The sequence below is a fragment of the Urocitellus parryii genome, chromosome 3, assembly GCF_045843805.1.
Source record: "Urocitellus parryii isolate mUroPar1 chromosome 3, mUroPar1.hap1, whole genome shotgun sequence".
Lineage (NCBI taxonomy): Eukaryota > Metazoa > Chordata > Mammalia > Rodentia > Sciuridae > Urocitellus > Urocitellus parryii.
The window spans coordinates 10,816,532-10,830,564 of NC_135533.1; the positions used below are offsets into that span (position 1 = coordinate 10,816,532).

The 14,033-nt window shown below is 38.6% G+C and overlaps 1 protein-coding gene across 1 annotated transcript; it reads right to left on the reverse strand.

Moving 5' to 3' along the window:
- Nucleotides 1-930, reverse strand: LOC113197168 (olfactory receptor 2A2-like). The gene has a single exon (XM_026409390.2). The coding sequence runs from the start codon at nt 928-930 to the stop codon at nt 1-3; it is 930 nt and encodes a 309-aa protein (XP_026265175.2).
- Nucleotides 931-14,033: the final 13,103 nt, after the last annotated feature.

Here is a 14,033-nt window from a genome sequence, read left to right on the forward strand (position 1 = left end):
TCACATGGACCTCTTCTGCAAGGCTCTGCGGAGGGCATCCTTCACCGGGGAGTTCCTCAGGCTGTAGATAAGGGGATTCAGCACTGGGTTAAAGAGACTGTGAAAGAGCGACAGCCTTTTCTCCTGCTCCTCTCGCTGACTGGAGTCTGGGACCATGTAAACCACCATGGCTATACCGAAGAAGAGCCCCACCACACAGAGGTGGGAGGAGCAGGTGGAGAAGGCCTTTCTGCGGCCCTCCCCTGACTGGATCCTCAGGATGGCCAGCAGGATGCGCGTGTAGGACACCAGCATTAAGCACAGAGGCCCCACTAAGACAAAAACACTGGCTGCAAGGAGGACCACTTGGTTAATCCAGGGGTCAGCACAGGCCAGCTTGAGGACAGAGAGGATCTCACAGAACAGGTGGTTCACTTCCCGAGGCCCACAGAAGGGCAGCCTCAGGAGGAGCACGGCATGTACCAGGGAGAGGATAAATCCACAGGACCAGGAAGTGACAGCCAGGGCCGTACACACTCTCCAGCTCATGATGACAGCATAATGTAAGGGATGACAGATGGCCACATACCGATCATAGGACATGGCCACCAATATCAAGCACTCCGTAGCAGCCAAAGCCAAGTATAGGAATGTCTGCATTATGCATGGAACAAAGGAAATAGTTCTTCTTTGGTTCATGAGGTTTGCCAGCATCTTGGGGACATTGTTAGAAGCATAAGACATGTCAAGGACAGCCAGGTGTGAGAGGAAGAAGTACATGGGGGTGTGCAGTCTGGGGTCCAGGCAAATGAGTCCCAAGATCATGCCGTTGGCCAGCAGGCTGAAGATGTACAACAGGGAGAAGACCCAGAAGAGGAACACCTCCATCTCTGCTCTGAGCTGGAATCCCACCAAGATGAATTCTGTGACCCATGACTGGTTGCCTCCCATTCCTTAATGACCACCTGGGAGTGAAGGGAGACAAGATGACCAGAGCTGGAGAATCAATGAAAATTAGATCCGTCCACCCCAAAATGAGGTCAGAGAAATGTACACTTGTTCCGCTTTGACAACTTCTCCCCTTCCCAACAGTTGCTATCTTTCTGTTTTGAACACTTAATTATGAAATAAATTTAAACATGTAGAAAAGTAGCAAGAATTAGGCAAATAACTCTACATGCCTTCACCTAGAATCAGCCAGTATATTTGTGTTGTTTACTTATTTACCTTATACGTTTTCTCTGTATACTGAATTTTTGAATCATTTGAAATTAAAGTGTGGATGTGATACCCATAAATTTCTCCTCTTTTTTTTTTTACCAAGAAAAAGAATATTCATTAAACTGACATACTACAATTGTAAAAGTTAGGAAAATTATCATTTATGTGTTTCTTATCTCTCACTTTCAGTATTTTCCTTCCACGCTCATCTATCCAGGCCCAAACCCAGGACTGCTCGTTACATTTAATATCACCTCGGTCTTTTGGCATCTGCAATATTTACTCAGCCTTTCCAGACACTGAAATTTTGAAGAGGATGCAGCAGTTTTTAGTAGAAATGTTTCTCACATTGGGAGTGTACAATGCTTTGATTCAGATTATTCACTTTCTACAACCAAATAAAGAGGAGGCTCAGGCATTATGAGCAGGTTCATGATGTTAATTTTTTCCCATTTTTGGATAAATCCAACTTAGATCACTTGGTGAAGATGATGCTTCCCAGATATCTCCATTGAATAGTTATTATTTTTCTCTAATTAATTCTAGGATATTGATTAAAATCATTATATAAATATCTTGTTCCTTGTGAAGAAACTAGCCATCAGTTCCTCTCTCAGTCTCTAGTTTTAGCATTTATTGATTGTCATGCTTGGCTCAATTATTACTAATGATGATTGAAAATGTTTGGTCCTAAGTCTATCATTGCTTTTGTATTTATTAGTTAACAATATTGTATATGAAATGACCTATCCATGCCTATCTACCTACCTACCTTTCTTCTATTTATTTATAGATTTTTAAAATTAGTGCATGAAAGATATACATAAAGGTGAGATTCCTTGGGGTATATTCATATATGTACATAGGAAAGTTTTATCAGATTCATTCCACCATTCTTCCCTTTTGCTATCCCTCCTCCCACACCTTAATCCCCTTCCTCTACTCCACCGGTCTCTTCTATTTGCATGGGATTCTCACTATGCCCTTCTTTTCCTTATTTTTGTCTAGCTTCTGCATATTGGAGAAAACATTTGACCCTTGAGTTTTGGTTTTGGTTTATTTTATTAGCATGATGTTCTCCAGTTCCATCCATTTATCTGCACATGCCATAATTTCTTTCTTCTTTCTGGTTGAGTAAAACTCCATTGTGTATATATACACCAAATTTTCTTTATTCATTGGTCTATTGATGGGCAACTAAGATTGTAATTTAGCTTGGCTATTGTGAATTGTGCTGCTATATACATTGATGTGGCTGCATCCCTATCATATGCTGATTTCAGGTTTTTGGACATATACTAAGGAATGGGATAGCTGGGTCATATGGTGGTTCCATTCATAGTTTTGAGGACTCTCTATACTGCTTTCTAGAGTGGTTGTACTAATTTGCAGTCCCTCCAACAATGTATAATTTTGCCGTTCCCCTCCACATCTTCCCCAACATTTATTATTAATTGTATTCTTGATAATTGCTCTTCTGGCTGGAGTGAGGTGAAATCTCAATGTAGTTTTGTTTTGCATTTTTCTGATTGCTAGGGATGTTGAACGATTTAATATATTTATTGGCCATTTGCATTTCTACTTTTGAGAAGTATTTCTTTAGTACTTTTGCCCTGTGGGGTTTTTGAGCTTATTTTTTATGTATTCTGGATATTAACCTCCATCTGAGGAACAGGTGGTAAAGATCTTCATACTCTTAATTATTTCCTTTACTGTGTGGATATTTTTTAATTTGACGTTGTCTTACTTATTGATTCTTAGTTTTATTTCTTGCACTTTAGGAGTCTTATTAAAGAAGTCCATACTTGTGCCAGTATGTTGGAGTGTTGGACCTACATTTTCTTCTAGCCTTTGCATATTTTCTGGTCCAATTCCTAAGTCTTTCATCAACTTTGAGTTGACTTTTGTGTGAAAGACAGGGATCTAGTTGCATTCTTCTACATCCCAAGAAAGATATGGATATTCAATTTTCCCTGCACGATTTGTTAGAAAGGCTCTTTTTTCCAATGCACGTTTTAGACAACTTTGTCAAGTATCAGATGACTGTATCTTTATGGGTTTGTCTCTGTGTCTTCTATTCCATTGTTATTCACGTGTCTTGATGCCATTATCATGATATTTTTGTTACTATATCTGTGTAGTATAATTGGAGATCAGGGACTGTGATGCTTGCATGTTGCTCCTTTTGCTCAGAATTGCTTTGCCTATTCTGGGTCTCTTGTTCTTTCAAATGAATTTTAAGACTGTTATTTTTTCCTGATTCTGTGAAGAACGTCATTGGCATTGTGATGGAGATTGCATTCAATCGATTAAATAGTGATACGTTTTTACGACACACCTATTTTGTCTATATTGTGAATTTTAAAACTAGATGAAAAGTGTTGTTTATAACTATTTTTCTCTTCTATAAATATATCATGAACTATTTTGTAAATCAAAATATTTATTTTTAGAATTCTTTGCTCATTATTTCTTTAGACACAAATTTATTTTATATATTTTCTGATCCTTAGACTGTGTACAGTATTCTTCAGTAATTAAATTACATATATAAATATGGATTTAGATATATATATTTATATATATATATATATATATATATATATATATATATATATATTTATGCTTGTTCATGAAATCCTATAGTAAATTCTGAGGCTTGAAAATGTTAAACCAAGGCAGTCAAACAACTTATCTATGTATCTGTTTAAAGGTATCTATCAGCCTTAAACCCACGCTTAAAAATCAGACAAGCAAAAATCCCAGATGCATTAAGGCCCCTCAGGATAAGAAACCAACCAGCAGGAAAGGGTATCTAACTTAGCAGGCATGGTTCTGTGGGCCCAGGTTTACTCACTTTCCCCACGTTGTTGTCCTACTTCTATGGCTGCTCCTTTTATCTGGCTCCCAGTGGTGCATTGATCTCCTTCATGCTTTGGTAAGGCCTGTCTAAAATCAACTTCCTTTGGCTTATCCTTATGTCAGTGTGTTAGTCAGATTTTCATCCCTTGACAAAATACCTGGCAAGAACAACCTAGAAGAGGAAGAACTTACTTCAGCTCATGATTTCACTGGTTAGTTTATGGTTGACTGACTCCATTGAATAAACATGATGGAAGGGTGTGGCAGAGGAGAGCTGCTTAGCTCCTGGAAGCTGGGCGGGCAGGGAGAGCAATGGACTGGGAAGAACGTAGCCTTGTAGGTAACACACCCATTGGCCTACTTCCTCCAACTATGTTTCAGATCCCAGTAGATTAATTCATTACATGGGTTAATCCACTAGTGAAGTCAGAATCCTCCTAATCCAATCATTGTCTAGAAGCCCACCTTTGAACCTTGCAACATTGGGGACCATACTTTGAAAACATGAACTTCTGAGGATATTCAAACCCAAACCATAACACTCAGCATGATAGTAAATACTGAGAAAGAAAATAACATTAAATGGAAATGAATAGCTCACAGAGCTTAAATACAACCCGGTTCCTACTATGTGTAGTTACTTGGTTGCTGTGATAAAATTCTCTCCTATTGTACTTGTAACCCAGAGCTATCTTACTCTCTGAGAGGTGACACAATTTTCTGTGACTTTCATGTGAGTTTCCCAGATTCCACATGGTTCCTTCCCAATACCACTCTTTAGATTTCCTTCTTGGATGTCTTTCTACCTATATTATTAAGAATAAGAGATACATATTCCTCATGTTATATCTAATTCAGTGTTTTCTCAATCCCAGTCTCTAGATTGAGAGGAACCCCTGTTTAAATTGGTGGCAGGTGTCTCGGATGATTTGACTCCTCACTATGCATCAAACAGAACTCATGCAGGAATTATAAGTTATACAGCTTCTATGATAATACCATAGCACTTAAAATGGTACCTAAATAATTTTGTTCTATCCTGCATGGTTTTTAAGTTCTATAGAGAAGACAATGCATTCCCAGATAGTTATGCTAGCTCTTACAATGATAAATATAATTTTTGAATGTGTTACTGACTTTATTTTTTAAATACATGTGAATATAAGATGGATTATGTTTTTAAAAATGATGAGAATTGTGAAAGTCCTTTTGGGATTTATGAGGCACAGGTAAATGTAAATCCTCAGGAAGGCCTATACTGAGTTGGAAAATGCATATGGGTCTTTTCAAAATGCTAGTGCAGCTACACTGTGTGTTTATCCATTAGACTTATTGTGTAAGCTGAAGGGTGTTTTCAGAGTCATAGGCCTCTTCACTAGAAGGGTTTTCTTGCATGTTTACAATCAGTTCATATAAAGAGAAAGGTTGCAGTCTGTCGATCTTGTCTAGGTCCCATTAAAAGTCTTCTGGACAGACAGCCTCTGAGGAGGGTTCTAGCAATGTAGAGAGGATTCATAAGGGTAGGCTTATTTATGTATTGGCTTGAGCAATAATTGCCTCAAAATAAAATAAAAAATGAAGCAGCATTGATGCCAAATGTCATTTATTTGAATGGAGATGTCCCTCACCCTATAATGAATGGCAATGTTGTGTACTTCTTTATATATTTTATAATAACTAGTATAGTTGTAGATAAAACATTCAGAAAAATTCATTAATTAGGTGGGTAACACTTTATTCAGTTAAAGATTTAGTTATTCATAAAATATAATATTTATATTAAGAATATATTATATAATCTGTATATTAAATATATAATATATAACTATTAAGACATAGTTTATTTCTATTTTTATAAACTTACAGTTGAAATGTAATTATTTGGAATAATTAAAAATAGTGTAAGGAATAAATTCAGGTGAGTGCCATGATCCAGACTGTAGATGAAATAGCCTTAGTTAAATGTGCTGATGACTTTATGTATTAAATCATGACCTCCAAAGAGATATGTCCATACCCCAAACCCCAGCAACTCTGAATGTTGCCATTTTTAGAAAGAGGGTCTCTGCACATGGGATTAAGTAAGGATCTTGAAATAACTCTCAGTTTTCTGGGTGGGTCCTAACTCCAATGATAAGAGTCCTTGTGAGATAAAGGCAGAAGGATATTTTAAATAAACTGTAAAAGACACATCTAGGTAAAAATGATGTGAGGATGGAATTGTGGAGAAGTGTGGCCAGATATCAAATAATGCTGACACTGGCCAGAAGGTAGAGAAAACAAGAAACCAAAATAAATACCACATTTTATACCTGCTTTGAATCCATCATTATAAGAAGGTAATTTCAGAGACATAACTTTGGAGAAACTACTTCATATGGAGGTAAGATGACTTAAAATAGACTTGAAGATACATGTGTCTTTAACATTGTGAACTTCTGAGAACTCTAAGCCCAAGGGAGTAACTAGTTACATGAACAGTGTTTCTTTGAGAACAATGACTCAGTGAAACAGAGAGACTAATCAAAGACTATTTTATCTTTATAAATACATTGGATTTGAGAAGGGTTTTATATAAATATGTACAAAATTATTCTTATTTCATTTAAAGGATATTACTATAGCATACCAAGCAGGGGATAGTAACATCAGCACTGCAAACATTTATTTAGACACAATTGGTCACAATAAGCCATATCTGAAACACTTTTGATTCTAAACATGAAGGATAACAATACAATTGAAAATAATTCATTCTATTGCTACTCCACATGAATATTTGTCTCCTGACTTTTTTAGTCTGTTTGTGTCTTTTGTGTCTGTATTAATATATCTTTCTTATCCTCATTATCATTTCTATTTTGTCATTAAAAATAGACAACATAAAATTAAGAGAGATTAAAATTCTTAAGCAGTTATCATAATGAAATATAGAAGAAAATATCACCATGATGATATCTCAACTTTACATTCCTGGCACAGCAGATGAACCCATAACAGCTCAGAAAAGAAAATGCTTCCATGATCAGTTTGGGTAACTGTCCACGCTGACCTGCCACCCAGAATGCAGCTCCTGCTAGAGAAATTAACTCAATTTCTTCAACACTCAGTACCACTCGGTACCAGTCTGAGCTGCTAACTCATTCTATTCTGTTTTGTGGTAGGGAAAATCCGAATGTGAAATACAGTGATTTCAAGTGTGATAGTTACCATGACAGGGTGATACCTGGGGATAGTTCCAAAAAGAAATGATTACATGGCAAACTTACCTCTTACCCAGTGTCAGCAAGAAGAAGATCAACTGCACCTGGTACTAGAATTTTCCATTAGAAAACTTTTGACAGAGGTTTTTCTGACATCAACATCTTCATTGAGACTAAATCATATATGAATCATATGTGAAATCCTTTAATTAGTTTTTTTAGGGCCTTATTCCAATGAGACTTTATCGAAATATGCCTCTCCTTCTTGAGTCCCCTCTCATTGAGACTGTGTGCTGGCTCCCGTCACCTTCCTCAGGTCACCTCGGGAGGTGATGGGAGACAGATGCTGAGGGAGCCCTGAGCCCTTGTCCACAGCACAGCAGGTGGGTATGGGGGTGCAGGGCATTGTGTCTTTTCCAGTGGGCACTTTGAGTGAGGAGGGAGGATCACCCACCCAGGTTACTCCTCTGGCACAGACATGGTGACTTCTGCTGTCATCTCTTCCATTTCAGCTGCTCGCACTGAAAACCACTTAGTAGTACAAACAAATTTGTTCAACTTTAGAAAATATTAGCCTGGATTTCCCCCAAGAAAAACACTTTAACCTAGGAAAAACCCACAGAGAGGAGCAACATACCTCTAAAATGAGTGTAGAATCCTCCTCCCCCTGGAAGCCTTCACGGGATGAAATGCTAAGTGTGGGAGGATCTGCTGGACTTGCCGAGACTTCAGTGAACCCCAGGAGCATAGCTTTTATTTTGGAATCAGAGGAATTAAAAACATTCTTAAGTTTCTGTGGAGAGTTAAATTCCCAAAAGGATCATAAGATATCAAACTTATTTATCTTCTCTCTGAGCTGTGGGATTCTCTGAATTGTGTCTCTGGAGGAGAGCAAAGACTGTGTCTAACTGACCTCAGATGAAACACCTCTAGGGAATGGGCAGGGCAGGCACCAACATCACCCTGCTTCTGCAGAAACTCTCAGATATCTCAAGGGTCATGAACCTGAAGACAGGTGTCACAAAGTGGAATATCCAAATTATCAAAATTGTTATGTTTTAGGACTTCAGGCATGATGGTTGACATGTGAGTTGTTTCCAAAAGCTCAAGTGTGAGACAATTCAAGAATTTTCATAGTGAAATGCTTAGATTAGGAGAGGTGTAGCCCACATACCCACATGGAGTACCTGGGCAGTAACTGTAGGCAGGTAGGTTGTGGCTGGATAAAGTCAGTCACTATGGGGGTGCCTTTGGGGTTTATATTTTGTGTCTGGTGCAGAGTTCTCACTCCGCTTCCTGGTTGCCTGTTCCAAACTGCTTTTCTCTATCACACCCTTCTGCCGTGATGTTCAAAATCTCTTTGGACCCAGAAGTATCAGGGTCAGCTGACCGTGGACTGAACCTCTGAAACCTTGAGCCAAAACAATCTTTTCCTCCTCTATGTTGTTCTTGTCAGGTCTTTTGATTGCAGTGATGCAAAGTTGACTAAAACATCCTGCTTCTCTGCTGTCCCCTTCTGTGCAATAAGGTATGGAGAAGCTGGGACTTTTAGGTGGTGGAGAGAGATGGACACCCTGAGAAGCAATGGCTCTCTCAATGCCAAGTGCATCTCTGTCTGCAGTAGAACATGATGTTACAATGATGAAGGACTACTGCAGCCAACGATTACTGAGTCCTTATACTTCAGAAAATGTGACGCATGCTTCAGATGGAATATGTGTTCAATCTAATCACCATCCTCATTTTGTAGGTGTGAAGACTATAGTTTGAATATACAGACAGCTATTCTTTCAGTTTGGTCCAGGGACCTCTGAGAGTTGCTGAGAGCCTTTCAAAGGATCTGCAGGATCACACTATTTTTATAATAATGTTTAGACACTCTTTTATTTTGTTTTACTTCTATTCTCCCATGAGTATACACTGAATTTTCCCAGAGGCTACTGTATATATTATACTACAACATAGAGGAAGCAGAGGAATATATGAAGTGTAGTTGACTACTATTAATCCAAACATTTAAAAGCCACAATAATGTGAAACAGCTGTTCTTTATATTTTCTTATAATAGCTACACTTTATATTTTCTTATAAAATAAAGCTTTTTTATTAAACCCAATATTTATAATAATCTATAACAGAAGCCTTTAAAAAGCAAATTAAAAGTAAATAACAAATTCTTAGTTTTAATTTTGATTATGACAAGTATCAACAAATATACCTTCCATACTGCAGGGCCAACCTCTGTCTTATGATTTAGATCCTCTGTAACTGTTTAAAATTGTCCTCAGATCAAAACTAAGCTTAGGCAATGTCTGCACTAAATGATACATCACCAATCCACTAAGGGCAAGACTCATCTTCATTTAACACAAAAGTGAGTTCATTTTCTGTTAATGGTCTAAAATAACATACATCTATTATCTCACAGGTGTGGGTCAGCTGGATTTTCTGCACAGGTCTTATCAGCTGAGTCAAGATTTGGCTGAGTTGGCGGTTCTCATCAGAGACTTGAGATCCTCTCAAGTTTGATGGTAACTGGAAGATATTGATGGGTTGTGATGGTAGGACTGAGGTCCCTATCTGAAACTGCCCTCTGCCCCATGGTCCCACGCTGGTCCTTACACACCAACCCCTCCATGTTCAAGTCAGCAGCAGATTGTGAGTCCTTCACTAATTCCATTCTGACTTCCTGCTCTGCTACTGGATGAGGGAGACTCTGGGCTTTTGGAAGGCTCACCTGATTATCACCAAGATAACATCCACCTTTTAAGGTCAATTGATTTACAAAGTCCCTTTACTTTGGTATCCAGGTTAATGTTCGAATAATAGGGATCTTAGGGGGCCCTCTAGTATTCTGCCTACTCACAAATGCATTTTTTTTCTTAACCATTGAGTAACATTTATACTTTTAAAATACTACACATTTTCCTCAAAAAAATGCTAACATGTCCATTTTATCTTTGTTATTGGTGGCCTTCTGCTCTGGAGTATAAAAATAGTGACCTTATATCCAAATTCAGAAAGAAATGTCTTACATCTCTGTGTTATGATTAGAATGTTTTAAAGTTTCTTTCAATTTCCAATTTATATCAGTTTAAACTGAGTTAATACTTTCTTGCACATTCTATTCACATAGCCCTTGGTGGAAGTTCCCTTACAGCAAAATAAGCATTTACATTTACAAGACCATTTATGAATAGAAACAGCAGTAATGTCAATATGAACATGGCTACTATTTGGAAGCAACAGAATAAGATAGGGGTATCCTTTATAGGATGTTAATCCATCCTATAAAGTCAAGACATACATTTTCATATTTTTGGACTAATCTGATTACCCTGTATTCCCATTTATTTGTACCCTGTGACAACTTTGTGCAGAATAATTTATCATAGAAACTATCTGGTGCCAAGCTAAATCAAGCTCTTCTACCGACTGGTCATTTTCCATGGGTGTTATGTTCAGAGGAAGATTTCTCTTGATCTCACAACATATTCAGTCATCGGTTTCCATATTATCATATGACTCATTTCCAACAGGAAGCTGAATAATTACCTACAAGACCAATCTTACATCATATTGCAGTGTGGTCATGGTACAAATTGGTGAGAACTAGAGAAATATTTATTGTGCTTTTCCAGCAGATGTGGCCTTTGCCTAAAAGTCGGAATACTATCATGTGCAAACATCATTACAGTTAGACAAGATACAGTTGTTTCTGCATTCCTAATCAGTTGGGGACAATTTCCATCGAAATCACTTTCTTTCATACTGTGGGGCCAACCTCTGTCTTATGATCAGGACATGGTTTTTATTCAAAACAGTTCCTAGCCCCCTAATTGGGCCACAGGCTATGTCTTATTCTTATTTGTTCTTGAAATGAAGACAGTTGTAGCATGTCAATGAAAATCATCAGTGTCCCCAGAGAATATCAATAAACTATAAGGCCTGTGAGATCCTTGTTGTGGTTCCTCCTCTGCCTATCAAGGAGGATGAAAGGCTGTTGCCCTGTGAATACTTGTTCCCATCTGCATCACAACAGTCAAGGGATACTGTTGGTCAAGGTGGGCACCCTTCCTAATACTGAGTCCCAGCAATATCCTGAATTATTTGATAGTCTGCATGACCCATTTTTTTTTAAAGTGCCACCTATTTTCAGGTTGAGTTCCATTCTGTGCCTTCCTCCTGGAAGGAAATTCCCCATAATCTGCTTATTCTAATGAACAAATCTTTTTCTCAGAGTCTCACTTCTCATTAAATTCGGCATGTCCCATTATGCCTAGATGAGCACCTGATTTCCCTAAAGCCCTCCTATTTCTCTTGGGGGACAATCACCATTCTCGTTATCATCATTGTGTAGTGATGGCTTGGGTGAAATTAGAGTATAGGATAGTTTCCCCAGAATATTGTCTCCCACATCAGAGTTTGGTATTCATTATCCCACCGAGATGAAATTTAGACCGAGAATGCCATAAAATATCCCATGACTTGATTATCTGGAGGTGAGCACATCCCCAGGGGTGAGGACATCCCCAGGGAACTTACAGCCACCATGCGAAAGTTACGCTTTATTCCCCTCAGAAACCCAGTGTCTTCTTTTCTGTGTGTAGTGCCCTGCGCACACCAATAAGGATAACGTGTACTTGTCCACAGTACTTCACAGTGTGCAAGGAATGCACTTGGCATATTTTTGTCCATTACCACCAAAGATCTTTCTGAGCATTTGGTCATCAAGGTTTAGAGTTACCTAATGATCAGTCACATCTTGTATGACCAAGTGCAGTGGAGTTCCCAGAAATTTATTTCCAAATTATATTTGTGGTGGACGTAACCTAAAAGACAAGAATCAATGTTACTCATGTATTATGACAGTTTTCCTTCAGTCGCCAACAGCCCTTGTATGTAACATCATATGGTCAAAACATCTCCTGGTGTCCTGCCATGGGGGCTTGCAAGCTCCTCTTTGACTTGAGTTCCAAGAGCAGGAAGGGATTTGCCAAACCTATGACTTCAGCCTTTTCAGCGTCTGCAATAATTGTACCAAGAGACAAAATCCTCTCTTGTTGTGGACAGCTCTTGAGGCAGCAGTGTATTATATTTTCTTCATTGTGGGTGTTTATTTTTGATGTGTCACTTGCTCATGTGTTTCCTGTTTGCTGCTCTTTCTCCTTGGCTCCACTTGTCATGGCTTCCAGCTCAGTTTTCCACAATTGGAAGGCATGTTGGGTCCAGCCACTGTGCTGCTGGAGGTGCCGGCCGCAGCACCAGTTTAGGAAGTGTCTCCCCTCAGCCTGTTCCCTTTCATAGAGGGTGGGGCCACACAGGCCCAGAACCAGTGGGCTGCATCAAGCACAGGGTGACACAACCACATCAACCCTCACACAACTTTGCCGGATGGGGTGGAAACAGGTCCCTGCCGGCAGCCTTTGGGAATCCTTAGGGCCTAGTTACTATCCTTAAGTGTGGAGCATTCCTGTTTCTGGCCATCATAGTGGCTGGCTGCCCTGGTCCAGGGGCAACTGCATGTGGTAGGAAAAAATAAAGCTGAAAATATGTGGGGAAGGGTTGTGAAGGGGTACTAGGACTCGCCCCAATTTACTCCCCAAATCCTTCAGAAAAAAAGAGGCATGTGTTGAGGCTGGACCCTCCCATGGCCCCCTTCAGGAAGGCACACAGCCAGCTCTGCACGGTGGCCGTTTCATACAGTGTGATGTGTGACACAACATGTCTATCTGAGGTGCTCTGCGCCCTTTGTTGTATGATGGGCCAAAAAGTGCATTTTTTGGCCTGAAGCAATGTAACTTGGTGGTTTGAATTAGGAAAATCTCTTACTTCTGTAATCATGGTTCACTTTAGTCATCAAATGTATTTATAACAACTAATTTGCAGTTTTACGTGTTAAATTTATCAGCTCTTTACTCTTACAGACAGCTTCTTGCTTGCTTTTTTTCTGGAGCAGAGGTCATACTTTCCTATTTCATTAACATTATGTAAATATATCCATATATATGGAGATATGTGTGTGTGTGTGTGTATGAAACTGGGCATTTTGGATAAAACTCTGGATATGATCTGTCTACCTCTAATATTTAAAGGCTTCTTTGATATTTATTTGGTTACTTGAGTATATGTTTAATCACAGTATTATTTTTGTGAAGTGTAAAGTCTAATCAAGTATCAGGTTGAGAATTACATTTCCAGAAAACGCAGACTAAGGTGAGAGTGGCTGTCAGAACATATAATGAAATCTAGGACCATCTCAACATAAAGATATAGAATACCTCTGATAAAAAGACTGCAAAATTTAAAAGAAAACAACTAAAAAATCTAAATCCTGATAAATTCGCCACTAAACAACCAGTCGGTCCCATGTGTCTCTCTGCTGTTTCTTATTGCTTACTGTGCTCCAATCCAAATCTTTTGCAGGATTTTTTTTATTTCAAGGTTTCAAGTTCAAAGTTGTAATAGTATGTAAGTCTGCTCTCAGTTCCAAAATATGATGGAGTAAATATGAACATGTAGAATTCATTAGCTGTTGAGTCGTGGTATGTTCTAGAAGATGTCAGAGGGCAAGACTCACTCTTGAAGTGCTCCAAAATCTTGGCCTTGAATTGCATCAAATCATTCATGTCCCTTTATAGGAAAAGTCACATCTAGAGGATTTGTATCATGCTTTGATTAACTAAACTGACTTGGCCAATCTGGATAAAAGCTTTGATAGTATTAGTTATTTCCCAATAATTCGAATTACATTTCCAATCTGTACAA

Excerpts from the sequence above, each read along its gene's own strand:
- LOC113197168 (XM_026409390.2), bottom strand. The coding sequence starts at position 930 with ATGGGAGGCAACCAGTCATGGGTCACAGAATTCATCTTGGTGGGATTC.